Here is a 19,108-nt window from a genome sequence, read left to right on the forward strand (position 1 = left end):
AGATCCTTGAAAGTTGCCACCCAGGTTGACAGGGTTGTTAAGAAGGAATACAGTGTTTTAGCTTTTATTAATAGAGAGATCGAGTTCTGGAACCATGAGGTTATGCTACAGCTGTACAAAACTCTCGTGTGGCCGCACTTGGAGTATTGTGTACAGTTCTGGTCACTGCATTATAAGAAGGATGTGGAAACTTTGGAAAGGGTGCAGAGGAGATTTACTAGGATGTTACCTGGTATGGAGGGAAGGTCTTACGAGGAAAGGCTGAGGGACTTAAGGCTATTTTCGTTAGAGAGAAGAAGGTTGAGAGGTGACTTAACAGAGACATATAATCAGAGGGTTAGATAGGGTGGATAGGGCGAGCCTTTTTCCAAGATTGGTGACGGTGAGCACGAGGGGGCATAGCTTTAAATTGAGGGGTGATAGATATAGGACAGATGTCAGAGGTAGTTTCTTTACTCAGAGAGTAGTAAGGTATGGGATGCTTTGCCAACTTTATGTACATTTAAGTTGTCATTGGACAAGCATATGGAATAGTGTAGATTAGATGGGCTTCAGATTGGTATGACAGGTCGGCGCAACATCGAGGGCCGAAGGGCCTGTACTGCTCTGTAATGTTCTATGTACCCTTTTTGCCTTGATACTCTGTGATGGAATTGCCTCCGGAAATCTGGTAGACACATGCATTATTGTGAACCAGTACTTGTTAACTTTTAGTTCTCGGGAGGGGACCTACATAATCAATTCTAACCCGTGTGAAAAGTTCTTCAAATGCAGGAATTGGCAACAACGGTGCTGGTTTTATTACCGCCTGTGGCTTACCTACCCCTTGGCATGTATGACACGTATAGCAAAAGTTAACCGCATCCTTGTACATTCCAGGCCAATAAAAATGTTTTTGTACCTTAGCCTGAGTGTTTTGTACCCCAAGGTGACCTCCTATAGGTAGTTCCCGGCGGCAACACAATCTGGTGCACTTCGGCCCCGTTCTCCGCTGAACTAACCTGCTGTGATCTCTATTTTCTCCTTGGGATTCTATCTTTCAGATAATAACCCTCTGGAATATTCCTCCTTTTCAGAGTATGCATCTGCATTTATATCTTTTATTGTCTTGTCTTGCTGTTGCAAGTCTCTTAGCCTTTCAGGATTAAACACTTCTGTCTGACCCTATGCCTGTTCAGGTTTTCCCTGCATCATTACGTCAGCAGGGTATCTGCTAACTGAACCTGAACTCCTTCATCTTTCTCTTGACTTAGGATAGTGGGTCTGATTACAACACAGAATTGGAAAATATCAGGATCTTTCTGTTTTAATTCCTCAGTTTCTTGGGCTTCTCCACAACAAGGGGTGTCTCTCCCACCTTAGATCCTGCTAAATCATTCCCAAGAACACACTGAATTCCTGGAACTGACATTCTGTCAATCACTTCCACTGTAACTTCCCCAGTCTGGAGTTGGCACTCCAACCTGCTCGGGGAATGCTATATTTCTGTCCATCTATCCCACAAATTACCACACTGTTGGGTAACATATCAGAAAGAGTGCATATTCGCTCATCTCTTACTATCAGCGACTGGTTAGATCCTGTATCTCTGTTAATCATATCTCTTGTCCTTCTTCCCCTGTCCTTTCTGAGTAAATTTTACCCACAGAGGTGAATTCTTTGTAGAGATCAGGCACTAACTCCATACCCAGCCCCTGCCTAGGCTGTGCACTCTCCTGCAGCTCCTTGCCTCTTCTTGGGGTCTCCTTTACTACCTTCACTAATACCACTGGCTTAGCTTCCTTTACCACATCATTTCCCACAGCACCTTTCTTTAACGACCAGCACCATGACTTTACATGTACCATTTTACCACAGTGGAAATACCTGAGGCTTTTCACCTCCTTTCCATCCTCTTGGGTTTCTTTTTTATCCTGTGATAAGATACTCTTGGTTTCATAGTGTAGGATCTCCCCTTCTCCCAATTTCTATCCCTCTCAGGTCGAAATTCTGGCCTGAAGCTTGTCTTATGCACCAACATGTACTCATCTGCTAATTCTGCTGCCCTTTTCACTTCCTGAACTTTCTGTTCCTCCACGTGAATTCTTACCATCTCTGGAAGTGAGTTTTTAAACTCCTCCAGCAGAATAATCTCTCTGAGAGCCTCAAGTGTCCTGTCTATTTTCAAAGCATGCACCCATCAATCAAAATGACTTTGTTTAATTCTTTCGAACTCAACATAAGTCTGACCTGGTTCCTTCATTGTGTTTTTGAACCGCTCTCTATATGCTTCATAATAGCCTGTTTAACCTCTTGACACCTCATCTGACAGTACAGCAAATACTTCACTAGCTCTGCCTATCAGTTTAGTCCGAACTAGCATTACCCATAAATCCTCGAACCACTTCATCTGTCTAGTCAATTTTTCAAATGAAATAAAGAAGGCTTCAACATATTTCTCATTAAAATGTGGCAGAGTTTTGACATATTTATTTATATCACTACCTTCTCTTTTAATCTCCATCCTGTTAACTTGACTTTGCTAAGTCGCAACTTCTCAAGTTCAAATGCTCTCTTTTTGTTCAGCTAAGAACTTGCTCTTTCTTTTTTCCTCTCTCTCTTCTCTCTCCCTTTCTTCTCTCTCTCTTCTCTCCCTTTCTTCTCTCTCCCTTTCTTCTCTCTCTTTGCTCAGCCAAGAACCTTCTCTCTCTTTTCCCTCTCTCTCCCTCTCCTCTTGCTCTTTCTTCTCTCTCTCTTTCCCTTTCTCTATCTTCTAACTCCATTTTCCTCAATTGTAATTTAAGTTTTTCTACCTCTACTGTATTTGTCTGTTTCTCTGACACACCCAAGTGTTTGAGTAACTGTCATGTTTACATTATATCTTATTGAGAACACTTGGTACTGTCACTGCGAGCTTTTAATTCTCCTAAAGGTACAGCACCTCCACATCTTCATAACAGTAGAAAGAACACAGAGAGGTAATGCACCAGAAAAGTACACAGGAAAGCCACACAGACTGACCAGGTCCTGAACTAAAACAGCAACCACCTGAACACATACAAAAGAAGCTGCATTAGGACCTCTTCAAAAGGGCTACAACACTTCCGACCTACGAAGGGAGGAAGACGAACACCTCTACAGAGTATTCACCAAGAAAGGATATCCCCGCAACTTCATCCACAGATGCCTAACATACAAACAAATCGATGAGGACATTCCACAATGTAATTCACTACCTCACTATCATAAGACAAGTCAAACAGAGGACAGCCAAGAGAATTTCTAGAAGCATGGCACTCATCCATCGACTCCATCAACAAGCACATGGACCAATATACCAGCCAATACAATGAACAACTGGAAGCAGCAGCAACAGAACCAAATAAATTCCAGAGACACAGTACAGCAGCGGCTTATAGGAGGCTTCAAAGCACTGAAGATGTCCCCTAGACAGGGATCGAAATTTCTGCAAATCAACTTCCCAGCTTAGCGATCATACCCACAACTAAGTCAAACGGCACCCGAGCTACAAATTTTTACATGAACCTTGAATTCGTGGTAATGTTTCAAAAATCGCTAGAATCAGGGAGGGTTCCAGAAGACTGGAAAATCACTAATGTGACACCCCATTTAAAAATGGAGTAAGACAAAACATGGAAAATTATACTTCAGTTAGCCTAACCTCGGTCGTGGGTAAATTGGTTGTGAAGGATCCGATTTCTGAATACTTGGAAGTTTATGGTAAAATAGGGCAAAGTCAGCTTGTTTCATCAAGGGGAGGTCATGCCTGACAAATCTGCTAGAATTCTTTGAGAAAGTGACGAGCTGGTTAAACCAAGGAGAGCCAATAGATGTTATCTACCTGGACTTCAAGAAGGCCTTTGACAAGTTGGTACACAGGAAGCTACTGAGTAATGTAAAGGCCCATGGTGTTAGAGGCAAGGTGTTAGCATGGATAGAAGCTTGGCTGTCTGGCAGAAAGCAGAGAGTGGGGATAAACAGGTCCTTCTCAGGATGACAAGTGGTGTTCCGCAAGGCTCAACTTTTCACTTTATACATTAACCATCTAGATGAAGGAACCGAAGGCATTCTGGCTAAGCATGCAAATGATACAAAGATAGGTAGAGGGACAGGTAGCATTGAGGAGATGGGAAAGCTGCAGAAGGTTATGGACAGGTTAGGAGAGTGGGCAAAGTGCAGATGGAGTACAGTGTGGAAAAATGTGAGGTCACGCACTTTGGGAGGAAGAATAGAGGCATAGACTGTTTTCTGAATAGGGAGAAAATTCAGAAGTCTGAAGTGCAAAGAAACTTGGGAGTTCTAGTCCAAGATTCTCTCAATGTAAACATGCAGGGTGAGTCAGTAGTTAGGGAGGCAAATGCAATGATGGCATTTATTTTGAGAGGACTTGAATATAAAAGCAGGGATGTACTTCTGAGGCTCCATAAGGGTCTGGTCAGACCACATTTGGAATATTGTGCGCAGTTTTGGGCCCCATATCTCAGGAAGGATAGACTGGCCCTGAAGCATGTTCAAAGGAGGTTCACGAGAATGTAAAGCATAACGTATGAGGAATCTTTGAAGACTCTGGGTCTGTACACAATGGAGTTCCGAAGGATGAGGGGAGATCTAATTGAAACATACAGACTATTGAATGGCCTGGACAGAGTAGTTATTGGGAAGATGTATCCATTGGTAGGAAAGACAAGGATCCAAAGGCTCAGTCTTAGAGTAAAGGGAAGATAGAACGGAGATGAGGAGAAACGTCTTCAGCCAGAGCGTGGTGAATCTATCCAATTCATTGCCACAGAAGGCTGTGGAGGCCAGGTCATTGAGTATATTTAAGACTGATATAGATAGGTTCTTGAGTATTAAGGGGATCAATGGTTACGGTGAGAAAGTGGGAGAATGGGGTTGAGAAACGTATAAGCCATGATTGAATGACGGGACAGACTTAATGGGCTGAATTGCCTAATTTCTGCTCCTATGTCTTATGGACTGATTAGTGCAGACTGGGTGACTTTGTGGAACACCTTCATTCTGCCATTAGACTATGTATATGGAGCAAGCTTCTAGATGAAGTGGTAGAGACAAAAAAAATTAGAACTTTTTTTAAAAATTTGGATAGGTATATGGATAGGAATGTTTAGAAGGCTATGTCCCAAACACAGGTAAACACATTTTGTTCAGTTTTGGAAATCTGGCTAGCATGGATGAGCTGGGCTGAAGGGCCTGTTTTCGTACAGTATGACTCTCTGACTCTGACTGACCCAGACCATCCAGTTACTTGCCATTTCAATACAGCATCTTGCTGTCACGCTATCTTTTCTATCCTGGGCCTGCTGCGGTGGCCCAGTGAAACACAGTGCAAACTGGAGAAACAACACCTCATTTTCTGCTTATGTACCTTACGGCTTTCATTTATGAGTTCAACAACTTCAGTCCATGAACACTGTCCTCCATTTTGATTACAACTCCCCCACCCCATGGTGTAAAGATTGTAGCTTCTTATTTTTCTGTACTTTTGATTGTGGACTGAAATAGGAAAAGCACTATTTTAAAACCAAGAATTGTGGAAGGAAATGCAACTCAATGTAAATTCTGTTAACACTGCTGTTTCTTTGAAGCAGTGGGGGAAGCTGTCTGTAGATGGGCTGACCCCAGGGGTGTGTGCCAAATGAGATTCAGCTGGCTAATTGGGGTCGTGACTCATTGTGGATGCCACAGACCATCAGCTTGACAAAAACTACATGATTTGCAGCTGGGTAGCTGAATAGCTTGTGGGTGTAAACAATTGGAGCAGAAGCCTTTGGATGGCTGCAAAGACAGATAGTTTGTCTTTCTGTCCAGAAAAATACCTAAAGCTTGAACAGAGCTGATTATTTTCCCTCATCAGTTGTTGTAAACTGTGGCCTTTTACCAGTAAGAGGGTTTGCATTTAGTGTACCAATTGCCTGTGCCCCCTGTGAAGTAGTGAAAAGAACCTGGAGGAAAGATTGATGAAGAACAGAAAATGATGGCAAACAAATGAATTATTTTGGTGAACGATGTGGACTGGGGTTATTTAACTGCTTTCTCAGTTGTTTCCTCCACCTATAACACAGGTGCTTTAGGTGGGACACAGGTGGTGGAAAGAAGGGAGGGGAAGTTGCATTTTTGATTAAGGTGAGTATCACAGCAGTAATCAGCAATGAAATTACTGAAGAATCATCCAGTGGGACTTTGTGGGTGGAGCTAAGAAATAAGGGGATGGTGGTGTTATTGGGGTTGTACTATATGTCCCCAAATGTCAATGGAAATTAGAGGAACAAATATGTAGGGAGATTGGGGAGACTTGCAGGAGCAATAGGGTTGTCATTGTCAACATATTTTAATTTTCCTGGCATAATTTGAGATTGCCAGAGCATTCAGGATTTAGATGAGGTGGAATTTGTTTAGTGCATTCAGGCAAGTTTCCTCAAGCAGTATATAGAGGGTCCTACTTGGGAAGGGACAAAACTCAATCTACTTTTGGGAAATAGGGAAGGACAGGTGTTGGAGGTGACATTGGGGGAGCACTTTGGGACCAGGGACCATAGTTCTATTAATTTTAAAATAGTTTTGGAGAGGGACAAAACTGGTCCGCAGGTTCAAGTTCTAACTTGGGACAAGGCAAATTTAGATGGAATTAGACAGGAGTTTGTGGGTTTGATTGGAGTAGTTTGTTTGCAGGCAGAGATCTCGGGCAAGTGGGAGGCCTTTAAAAGTGAGATAGCTAGAGTTCAAAGTTTGTACGTTTCTGTGAGTGTGAAAGATAAGGTTGACCGGAATACGGAACCCTGGGTGACAAGAGATATTGAGGCTTTGACCAGAAAAAAGGAGGTATGGCTCAGGTACAGGCAGCTGGAATCAAGGGAATTTCTCGAGGTATGTTGGGGATACAGAAATTTACTGAAGAAGGAAACCAGGAGGGTAAAAATGAGGCACCTGATAGCCTTGGCTGAGAAGATTAGGGTGAATCCAAAGAGGTTCTTTAAGTATATTAAAGGAAAAGGAATAACTGGACAGAGAATAGGACCCCTCAAGGACAAATGTGGACATGTATGTGTTGAACTGCAGGAGATGGGCAAGGTCCTCAATGAATATTTCTCCTCTGTGTTAACCATGGAGAAAGTCTGAAGACTTCAGATCTTAGGGAAATTAGTGGTGATACCTTGGAATGTCCAAATCAGAGTAGAGGAAGTGTTGGATGTATTAGAATGTATGAAGGTGGATAAATCTCCTTGTCCAGACCAGATACATCCACGAACGCAGCAAGAGGCTTGAGAAGAAATTACAGGAGCCCTGGCTGATATTTTTGCATGATCATTAGCCACGGGTGAGGTCCCAGAAGACTGGAGGGTAGCAAATATTGTACCCCTATTCAAGAAGGGTTGCAAGAAAAACCTGGGAACTATAGAACAGTGAGCCTAACATCTGTGGTAAGTAAATTTCTGAGATAAGATATATGTACATTTGAAAAGATAGGGTTTGAGTAGGCATAGTCAGCATAGCTTTGTGCGTGGGAAATCATGCTTCACAAATGTGTTGGAGTTCTTTAATGCAGTGATCAGGAAGGTTGATGAGGACAGGGTGGTAGACATAGTCAATGTGGATTTCAGTAAGGCCTTTGATAAGGTTCCACATGGTAATTTTCTCTGCAAGGTTAGATTGCATGGAATCTAGGGGGAGCCAGCAAATTGGATACACAATTGGCTTGATGCTAGGAAGCAGAGGGTAATAGTGGAAGGATACTTGTCAGACTGGGGGCCTGTGACTAGTGGAGTGCCTCATATGTCAGTCCTGGTTCCACTGTTATTTGTTATCTATATCATGAGAATGTACAAGGCATGATTAGTAAGTTTGCTGATGACATTAAAATAGGTGGTATCATGGACATTGAGGAAGGTTCTCAGAATTTGCAGCAGGACCTTGATCAGCTAGGGAAGTGGGCCAAGAAATGGCAAATTAAGTTTAATATAGATGTGTGATGTCTTGCATTTTGAAAAGTCAAATCAAGGGAGGAGTTTCATGGTGAATGGTAGGCCTTCAGGAGTGTAGTGGAGTTCAGGTTCTCTGAAAATGTAATCACAGGTAGACAGGGCAGTGAAGAAGGCTTTTGCCACACTGGCCTTCAGTCAGGGCATTGAGTACAGAAGTTGGGAAGCTATGTTGTAGTTGTACAGGACATTAGTGAGGCTGCACTTAGAGTGCGGCCTCATTAATGTCCTGTGCAGTTTTGGTCACCTTGCTGTAGGAAGGATGTTATTAAACTGGAAAGAGTGCAGATGAAATTTGCAAGGATGTTGCTGGGACTCAGGGGCCTGAGTTATAGGGAGAGGTTGGGCAAGCTAGAACTTCTTTCTTTCGAGCATAGGAGACTGAGGGGGGATCTTGTAGAAGTGCATAAGATCATGAGAGGAATGGATAGGGTGAATGCACTCAATTTTCTTCCCAGGATTAGGGAATCAAGGACAAGAAGGCATCAGTTTAAGGTTGGAGGGGAAAGAATAAAAAGGTAGCATTTTTACACAGGGTTGTATGACTATGGAATAAGCTGCCAGTGGAAGTGGTTGAGGCGGGTACATTAACACCATTTAAAAATGCATTTGGATAAAAACATGGAGAGGGAAGGGTTAGAAGGATATGGGCCAAGTGGAGTTAGTGTTGATGGGTGTTTTGGTCAACAGTTTGCTCACCATGCTGTAGGACTCTATAACCTAGAACTGTGGGAAGCTAGGGCAGTGATTGTTGGGCCCCTCAAGGTCTCTTTGTTCAGCAACACTCCTCAGGACCTTTCCATTATGTGTCTTAAGTCCTGCCCTGATTTGCCTTTCCAAAATGCAACACTTCACATTTATCTAAATTAAACTCCATTTGTCACTCCTCGGCTCAATGGCTCATCTGATCAAGATCCCGTTGTAATCTGAGATAGCATTCTTCGTAGTCCGCTACACCTCCAATTTTGATATCATCTGCAATCTTACTAAATATACTTCCTGTGTTCACATACAAATCTCTGGTTGGCATGAACGAGTTGGATCAAAGGATCAGTTTCTGTGCAGTACATCTCTATGACTCTATGACTAGTAGTTCATTAGTCTGTCTGTACATGTGTGTCAAAGAGGATTAATGAGGGCAGAGCGGTAGATGTGATCTATATGGACTTCAGTAAGGCATTCGACAAGGTTCCCCATGGGAGACTGATCAGCAAGGTTAGATCTCACGGAACACAGGGAGAACTAGCCATTTGAATACAGAACTGGCTCAAAGGTAGAAGACAGAGGGTGGTGGTGGAGGGTTGTTTTTCAGACTGGAGGCCTGTGACCAGTGGAGTGCCACGAGGTTCGGTGCTGGGTCCTCTACTTTTTGTCATTTACATAAATGATTTGGATGCGAGCATAAGAGGTACAGTTAACTGTATTCCTGATGAAGGGCTTTTGCCCGAAATGTCGATTTTACTGCTCCTTGGATGCTGCCTGAACTGCTGTGCTTTTCCAGCACCACTCTAATCTAGACTCTGTACAGTTAGTAAGTTTGCAGATGACACCAAAGTTGGAGGTGTAGTGGACAGCGAAGAGGATTACCTCAGATTACACAGGATCTTGACCAGATGGTCCAATGGGCTGTGAAGTGGCAGATGGAGTTTAATTCAGGTCAATGAGAGGTGCTGCATTTTGGGAAAAGCAATCTTAGCAGGACTTATACACTTAATGGTAAGGTCCTAGGGAGTGTTGCTGAACAAAGAGACCTTGGAGTGCAGGTTTGAAGCTCCTTGAAAGTGGAGTCGCAGGTAGATAGGATAGTGAAGAAAGCATTTGGTATGCTTTCCTTTATTGGTCAGAGTACTGAGTACGGGAGTTGGGAGGTCATGTTGTGGCTGTACAGGACATTGGTTAGGCCACTGTTGGAATATTGCGTGCAATTCTGGTCTCCTTCCTATCGGAAAGATGTTGTGAAACTTGAAAGGATTCAGAAAAGATTTACAAGCATGTTGCGAGGGTTGGAGGTTTTGAGCTATAGGGAGATGCTGAACAGGCTGGGGCTGTTTTCCCTGGAGCGTCAGAGGCTGAGGAGTGATATTATAGATGTTTACAAAATTGAGGGGCATGGATCGGGTAAATAGGCAAAGTCTTTTCCCTGGGATCAGGGAGTCCAGAACTAGAGGGCATAGGTTTAGGGTGAGAGGGGAAAGATATAAAAGAGACCTAAGGGGCAACGTTTTCACACAGAGGGTGGTACGTGTATGGAATGAGCTGCCAGAGGAAGTGGTGGAGGCTGGTACAATTGCAACATTTAAAAGGCATTTGGATGGGCATTTGAATAGGAAGGTTTTGGAGGGATATGGGCCAGGTGGGACTAGATTGGGTTGGGATATCTGATCGGTATGGACGGGTTTGACCGAAGGGTCTGTTTCCATACTGTACATCTCTGTGACTCTGAGTGTAATTACAGATTGACAATTTATAGTTGTTTGTCTGTGATTAAGATCTATTTACTTGGAATAAAAAATAGATTTTGTTAACTACAGAAATCTGGTCAATCTTTTCTGTTTGCTTGGGTTTATCCAGCCAGGAAGCATCAGGGCGTGGAGAAGTCGACGTTTCAGGTGTAACCTTTCTTCAGTACTGGCTGTGAGTGTGGGGGGCAGCTGCAGATAAAGGAGGTGGTAGGGGCAGGGTGATAAAGTGGAGATAGGTGAAGACAGGGAGAGGAATGAATCCAGTTGGTGGCAGGGAGCAGTGGAACAGGGGAGGGGCTTGGAAGGGAGTCGGGGATGGGGAGGGAAGTTATTGGCCATTTCAGTTCCCCCAACCACTCCCTTTCTGACATGACCATCCTTGGCCTCCTCCATTACCAAAACGAACCACAGCACAAATTAGGGGAGCACCTCACCTTCCGCCTGGGCAGCCTACAGCTCGGGGGACTCAACATTGAGTTCTCCAATTTCAAACAACCTCCCTTCCAGGCCCCTACCCCTTTCTTCCACTGCTCCCTGCCACCAACTGGATTCATTCTTTCCACTGACCAACCAAGTCATACTCTCCACCTGTCTTCACCTATCTCTACTTCACTGTGCCTCCACCACCCCCTTTATCTGCAGCTCCCCCCACACCCACCCAGTCCTGAAGAAGGGTTACACCGAAAACATTGACTTCTCCACCTCCTGTTGCTGCCTGGCCTGTTATGTTCTTCCAGCCTCCTGCCTGTCTGTTTTGGATTCCAGCATCTGCAGTTTTTTTTTACCCCAACCAAGCTTAGGTTTATCCAGCAGGTAAATCGGGACTTTGTGTAATCTGAAGAAAATTTTAATTTTTGTGACAATTTGGGAAATAGTGAGGCTTTATTTCCAGTGCAAGAACTTATGAGGCATGACAATGTCTGAAGGGCTTATGCCCGAAATATCGATTCTCCTGCTCCTCAGATGCTGCCTGACCTGCTATGCTTTTCCAGCACCACAGTCTCAACTTCGATCTCCAGCATCTGCAGTCCTCACTTTCTACTCGGCATGAAAATGGGTTTGCTTTCAGCAGAATTGACCAATTTTCTGCACCTGTTTGACATCTATGATGGTCCTGTAATACCATTAGTACCACCTTTTAAGGTCCTTGTGGTGCAGTGATAGTGTCCCTACCTCCGAGCCAGGAAGCCTGGGTTCAAGTCTCAGATGCTGTTAGGGTGTATTGTAGCATCTTTGAATACAGTGACTTGAAAATATCTAGGACTATCCTTTGTGTTTTGCTATGAGCCTCACCAATCTGTTATGTTTACTCCTCCTCCCCAACCTTATTTTGCCCCCTTCATTTCCAAGGAAGAGTCACATCAGACTTGACACATTAACTCTTTTTTTCTCTCTGTAGATGCTGCTGGTTGAGTTTCTCCAGCAGTCTTTATTTTAGCTATCCTGCATCTGCAGTTCTTTATTTTTAATAACTTGCATTGCCTGATTTAGACTCTACATGACTCATTACCCATGCTGATTGTTCTGTTCCCACGTCTCAGATTCCCTGTGGAGGGAGTTGCCCTGAAATGGATGTTAATTGTAACCTCAAGCGCAAACACCCGCACAAATTTTATGGACAAATATTCAAGTACTCTGATCCCAAGAAGTGTTGAATAAAATTGTAGTAGTATCTCTCCATTTGTCAGTCTCTTAATTTGACATAATTTCCATATAATTCTTAAAATATGTGCAGTTGAACAATGGGAGAAATAAGTTATTTTTCTATTTGTGTGGTATTCCTGGATGTCAAACCGTTTATTTGATGGCAAAATTGAAAAGTAATCCTGGAAATGCACAGCATCTGAGAAGCAGTTTTGAATTCAAAAATATATTGTATTACATAAAAATTATATAAATAAATGATTTACAACAGCCGGAGTTCTTCTGGTTTTTACATAAATAAATGACGTGACCAAAGTTGACATATATAAGATGCATAACCAAACGAGTTTATTCCAGTAACGCACAAAAACAGGTGTCTGAAGGAATTCAGCAAGTCTGGTACGACCTGTTTCAAATCCAGTAACACTTAGAGTCATAGAAATGTACAGCATGGAAACAGACCCTTCTCTCAAGAACGTACATGCGATCAGGAAAATTCTTCCAGTGATTACATTTCACAAATAAAGTGAACATAGGGAATTTTCATCCCGTCATCTGCAGACCTCACTTTCTCCTCATCCCCTGTCAAGCACACCGAGAGGTTTTACCTTATTGACAGCCCTAGGGTACACTGTACTGTGGCTGAGAGCAGAGAGAGCACTTAGATTGTTCAGGTTTGGAGGTGGCGGTGTTGGACAAAATGTAAAAAAAATCACGCAACACCAGTCTGTGGTCTAACCGGCTGATTTTGGAAGAACGCGCCTCGAAGACCGCAGTGCTGCCGTGTGAAGCTGAGGCTTGTACTGTGGAGAGGCTGGGTGTTTGAGAGTGAGGGTCGGGAGTTATCGCGAGATCAGAGGGTGACGTGGGAGGGGGAGGGGAGGGGCGCGCGGCGGCTCCTGCCTCAAAGGCCGTGAACTCGGACGGACGCTCGATCGCTCGCTCGCCCGCCCTTTCAACGAGAACCGCGATGGAGGAGCTCAAAGAGGAGACGCAGGCAGAGCCGAACCTGGAAAATGCTCCGCACGAAGACAACGAGGCGCCCATTAAAATGTAAATGAATATTGTCGTATCCAGCCGCGGAGTCCATTTGCTACTGTCCCTGGGCCCCCGGTTCCAGGCCTCGGGCCGGGCTGTCCGCTCAGACGGCCACCCTCTCTCTGTCTCGTTTTAAAATTCTTACTATTAAGCCGACTGTGTGTCCGGCTCCTCTCGGAGGCCCGAAGCTCCTTGTCGGTGTAGAAGCCGGTCTTTTTAACGCCTCTGTTACAGTTAGCGCGATGTAGTATTCGCTTTGTCGTGCAGTTTGATCTGGATCTCTACTGCAACTATCTTTTTCGCCTGAAAATTTGATGTTTTAACCCTGCGGGGTTTTTTCTCTACAGTTTATACACAACGCAAATTCGTGATTTTTTTTTTGTCTTTTCCTGTTTGATGGGAAAGTAGTTACAATGTGGAAACGTGAATCATATTTGTGGGCTGCTACAGTGTGGCGGAAACAGTTTTACTTGTAGCCTTGGGCAAAGGAATTTGTTCGTCTTTTTGAGAACTATACGCTTGATTAAATTCTCCTAGTGTAGGTTGGGGAGTTAATGTATGTAGTAGTTTCTAAACTGCACATCACACGACCTGGCTCCAACTCTCTTCGGTTTATTCTCGAAATATTTTCCTCTTTATTCTTGTACCTTTTTTCCGTAATCTGGGGGAATTTCTGCAACTGTTTCATTGTACGTCTAACAAAGAAATACGCACGTGGTTCTCGGTAAACGTTTTACATATTTAAATATAAGTATAGAACAAAATTGCCTATTGGAAATAAAATATTTCTCAGCCTGCAAGAAGGCACTTTAACTGTAACATTGAGGATGAGAGCATTTTCTACGAATGATTGTGGAAAACTATCCTAATGAAAATTGCGATTGCTTATGTGTTTTGTACAGTCCTTGCAACGGTACCAATAGCCAACTTATGGTAATGAATTTAGCCGATTTATCGTCTCCCTATTGCTAGTTCCATTGGAACGCTGTTTCAGTTTCCAGCTAATAGTACAACCCCGATTTATCAAGCTGCCAGATAATTATCTAATATATTCCATGGCTTACAGATTTTTCCCAGTTAAAAACCTCACAACACCAGGTTATAGTCCAAAAGGTTTAATTGGAAGCACGCTAGCTTTCGGAGCGTCACTCCTTCAGGTGATAGTGGAGGACTCAATCCTAAAACACAGAATTTATAGCAAAAATTTACAGTGTGATGTAACTGAAATTATACATTGGAAAATACCTTGATTGTCTGTTGAGTCTTTCATCTGTTTGAATACCATGATAGTTTCACTTCTTTCATGTGTAAATCACAAAACCATTTTTTAAAAAGCTGCATTCTCGGGTTAGCTGCAACAATGGGTGATAGCTAGACAATATGTTGAAGGTGTTAGTCTCCTGTTTTCCATATCTATGTCATGTTTAGATTGATTCTAATCTAAAAAGTGAGATAACAGTTTTACATGAATTCATGCAGTTTTGAGCAAAGTACAATGTAACTCTGCAAGTACAAATTCACCCCACAAAATATGTATGCGTGTGAGTTTTTGTCTGTCTGGGTTGGGGATTGTGAGTGTGTGAGAGAGAGTGTGTAGTGAGTGTAGAGTGTCTTAAGTCTGTGAGGGAGTGAATGTGGGAATGTGTATGCGTGTCTGGAGTGGGGGGTTGTGAGTGTCTGAGAGAGAGTATGTGCATGAATGTTGAGTGGTCTAAGTCTCTGAGAGGGTGTGTGTGTGTGTGTGTGTAATGCAATGGTGGTCACCTGTAATGTGATATGAACAAAATTGCCTGGTTGAGGCCCTCCCTATGGGTACCGATCTTAGCTATCAGCCTCTGCTCGGCCACTTTTCGCTGCTGCCTGTCCTGAAGTCCGCCTTGGAGGGTGGTCACCTGAAGGTCCGAGGTCGAATGTCCTGGACCACTGAAGTGTTCCCCCAACTGCGAGGGAACATTCCTGTCCGTTTCAGCACCGTGCCAAACAACCAATTTAGCATTGTCGAACTGAGCAATATAAGCAGCAGCATCTTGTTTTTGAGAGTCAAATTGCTTTTAATAGTTGAGATGATAATGATTGGTACCCACTCTTTCCCCCCCCCCCCCCAGTCTAAATTACAAGATTCGGTTAATAGCATTATTCCAGGTTAGGTTGTTGGTTCCAGTCCCGTTGCAGGGTCAGCACAGTTGAGCTGCAGATGTGCTATATTAGAAGTGCCATGTGAATGTGAGGTGAAAAAAGGGATCTGTCATGTGTATTTAAGATCCTATCATATTATGTGGAGAGTAGAGTTTTGTGGTTTTCCCCACATGAATAACCTCCAAGTAAATTTAATGTCACGAAGATGAGCTGTGAAAATGTAAATTTCATATGAGTAGGGAATTATTGTGTTGCCTTTCTATTCTCTAATACGCAGTGGTGTCCTTGGCAAGGCCAGCATTTGATCCCTCCCTAATTGTTCTTCAACAAAGTAACTTTCTGGGACTACTTAGGTAGTTGAGAATTAACCACAATGCTGATTTGGAGTTGAATGTAGGCCAGACTAGATAAGGATGATGGATTTCTCTCTGACGTTAATGAACCAGATGGAACTTTACAACAATCGACGAGAGTTGTCATTATCATGTTACGTTTATGCCACCATCCCATTATCTGTATCCTCTGTGCAGACAAGGTGGTGTTTCAGTGGTAATGTCACTGGGCTAGCTATTCAGAGACCCAGGTCAATCCTGTCAGGCCATGATTTCCTCTGAAATGGCTAAGCAAGCCATCCTGTTCAATTATGAATGGCCAATAAATGCTAGCTTTGCCTCTTCATCCCTTGAAAATATAAAGGAAACATGTGGAAAGGTTGCTGGTCCTAGTTGTCTGAACTTCAACTTTCGATTATGTCCTTTCATTTCATCAAACACCTGCTAATTTTTTTAAAATTCAGACATATAAGAGATTTGGCCTGTTTGATTATAAGTTTCTTAAATTTGCTTTCTAAAACACAATATTCCTATCCTTACCCATGATTTTGTAAAATCATGACTTCCTTTGATTTGTTTTTGCCTATAGTAGACACCTGCAGCCTACAATTATAGTGTGCTGTCAATTGCTGGTACAACATGCAGTTTTCAACTTGCATTTATATAGTGCCTTTAATCCCAAACCACTTCAAACAAAACTTATAAAAAGGTATGATACCTGTAGCATGTAAGACAATGCCAAAAATTTGGTCAGAGGTAGTTCTAAAGGAGTGATAAAGGAATAAGGCTAGATAGAAGGTCTATGGTTGAAGACTTTCTACTTCACGCAAAGGGTAGTGGGCATTTGGAATGTGTTGCCAGCAGAGGTGTAGAGGCAGGCATGGTAGATTCATTTCAGATTTGTCTGGATAAATGCATGAGTAGGTGGGGAGTAGAGGGATACAGATGCTTAGGAATTGAGCAACAGGTTTAGACAGTACGTTTGGATCGGCTCAGGCTTGGAGGGCCGAAGGGCCTATTCCTGGGCTATAAACTCCTTTGTTCTGAAGGTATGGCAAAGATAAGCCATTGCAATGACACAGTTATGACTTGGGAATTAATGAGGCTGTAATTTAAGGAAGGGTTGTGAAATTGGAAGAAGTCTGAGGTTGGTAAAGGCAATGCTATGAAGGAATTGTAAATCAATAAGCATTTTTAAATCAAGGCATTGCTTTGCCTGGACCCAGTGTAAGTCTGTCACAAGGGTGATAGTGAACAGAACTTTATGCAAATTAACACAAACAGCTGAGTTTTTGATGACTACAAATTGAGAGAGTAGAATGTGGGATACCAGCCGAGGGTGTGTGGAGACAGGTGGCTCAGTGGTTAGCACTGATGCCTCTGCGCCAGGGATACTAGTTTGATTCCAGCCTGGGCTGACTTTGAGTCGAGTTTGCACGTTCTCCCCGTGTCTGCGTGGGTTTCCTCCCGGTGCGCCGGTTTTCCCCCGCAATCCAAAGATGTGCAAGTTAGGTGAATTGGCCATGCTAAGTTGTCCAGAGTGTTCAGTGATGTGTAGGTTAGGTGCATTAGTCAGAGATAAATGTAGCATGATAGGGTAGGGGAGTAGGTCTGAGTGAGTTACTCTCTGGAGGGTCGGTGTGGACTTGTTGCGCCTAATGGCCTGTTTCTACACGAGAGATTCTATGATAATAAGTGCATCAATGAGGGTTTCAGTAGTAGATCAACTAAGATCACGGCAAAGTTGGGCAAGATTGCAGAGGTAGAAAAAGGCAATCTTGGTCGTAGAAAAATGAAGTCAGAAGTTCATTTCAGAATTAAATGTGACTCAAAGTTCTGAGTAAACTAGTTTAATTTCTGATTGTTGTCAGAGAACAAAGTTTTGAGTGAGATCTGTCAACACGTGGTCCACTAGCCAACATTTAATTGGAAGAAATTAGATGGTATTTTAGATTTTGTTACCATGTGGTTATAGTGTAACAGTGAAGATATACTGCTGCAATGGTGTAAGGGACAGGAAGGGCCCAAATTGGAAAAACAATGTACAGTTAGCACTCCTTACCTAAGAAAAGATATTTGCCTTTTGTGGGAGTGTAATGTGTGTTGACTAGACTGGTACTTGTGATGGCAGAGACTGTTCTTTGAGAATGGTAGAGTAGACTAGGATTATGTTCTGTCATTCTGAATATTGGGAAATCTGATTGAAATATAAAATTCTTAAGGGGCTTGACAGGGTGCATACTAGAAAGATGTTTCCCTGGATTGGGGATTTCTAATTTGGGGTCACCACTTCAAAATAAGGTATTTAACCATTTGCAACTGAAATGACAATTTTTTTTAAAAGGGTTGTAATTATTCTTTTGGAATTTTCTTGTACAATGGAGTCATATATGCTCTGTATGCATAAGGCAGATACTTGGATACAACAAGAATCGAAGGATATGGCATGGGTTGGTGGAGTTGAGCTAATCAATGAACCATAATCGTACAGACCCAAAGTGCAGTATGACCTATCCTGTTTCTATTTCTTAGTATCCTTCAGGCAGTTCTTTAAAGCTTATTATCATCAACAAGGGAGGATGAAGAGTTGAAAGTTGGGGCAAGGACAGACTATTAGCTCATGAATCATAAAACTAGTTCCTGGTCCAGACCTATTCTGTTTGTTGTGGAAGGAATTCAGTTCTACCTGGAACATCTTGAAGTGTTTAATATTAAACTTTCTGATGTTGTGTAAAGTGATTTTTTTTCATATTTAAGAATAATATTATTAGTGATATGTATAATAAATGCTTGGTAATACAAAAAGTAAACATTGCTAAAAGAAGAGAGTTAAATTGTGCACTTAGTAGAGCGAGTTTGCGAGGAACATATTTAGGGAAGACAAAACTGATACCAATTTATACAGCTTGAGAAGAAAGTGATATTGATTCTGCTATCATTGGCATGAAAATGCAGCCAGGGCAGTTAATCTTAATTCTTAGACCAGACTGTGGTCAGGGTGTTGTCATGAGAAAGCAACAGAGATTTGTGGTTTCCATGACCCATTTTAATTCCATGAAAAAAATGCAATGAATATACAAGCTCTTCTTGGTTACATAAAACAGGGACTATTTTGAATTTATGGAATTTGTACAACATGCAAATGCATGACAGTGCAGTGATCTTTAAATTTTTTTTTAGGTGTAATTCTCAGCATGTCCGGTTGATAATTTGCAGTGTTCTGATTGTGCTCAACCAGTCTGTGCTTGCAAACCTGAGAAAAGTATATCCACCATATGAGATTCTGCGACTGGAAATCCTTCATTAAATAATTAAGGCTGTGCAAAGAATCACACTAGAAACCAATTTAAGATTATCAGTGTAGCCGCCTTCTATACCATATGATTCCATTAAATCTAAACATTCATTCAGCCTGCCCTGATAGTTCTGCGAGAAAGCATGTCACCAAGCAGGAAATAAAATCCACTCCGTATAATTCGTTTGCGCATTTGTGACGCTG

General features: G+C 42.6%; 1 protein-coding gene across 3 annotated transcripts in view; it reads left to right on the forward strand.

The window, feature by feature from the left end:
• myef2 (myelin expression factor 2) overlaps positions 1–19,108 on the forward strand; it is a 64,174-nt gene that overhangs the window by 22,389 nt on the left and 22,677 nt on the right. Inside the window, exon 1 of one of the 3 annotated variants that reach the window (XM_043677341.1) lies at positions 12,969–13,156. The exons of the other annotated variants lie outside the window; for them this stretch is intronic. Within the exon in view, the coding sequence (XP_043533276.1) occupies positions 13,074–13,156 (83 nt within the window). The 5' untranslated portion in view covers positions 12,969–13,073. Of the gene's footprint in view, positions 1–12,968; positions 13,157–19,108 lie in introns of those variants that run through there. 3 annotated transcript variants of the gene reach the window in all.

The sequence above is a fragment of the Chiloscyllium plagiosum genome, chromosome 36 (assembly GCF_004010195.1).
Source record: "Chiloscyllium plagiosum isolate BGI_BamShark_2017 chromosome 36, ASM401019v2, whole genome shotgun sequence".
NCBI lineage: Eukaryota > Metazoa > Chordata > Chondrichthyes > Orectolobiformes > Hemiscylliidae > Chiloscyllium > Chiloscyllium plagiosum.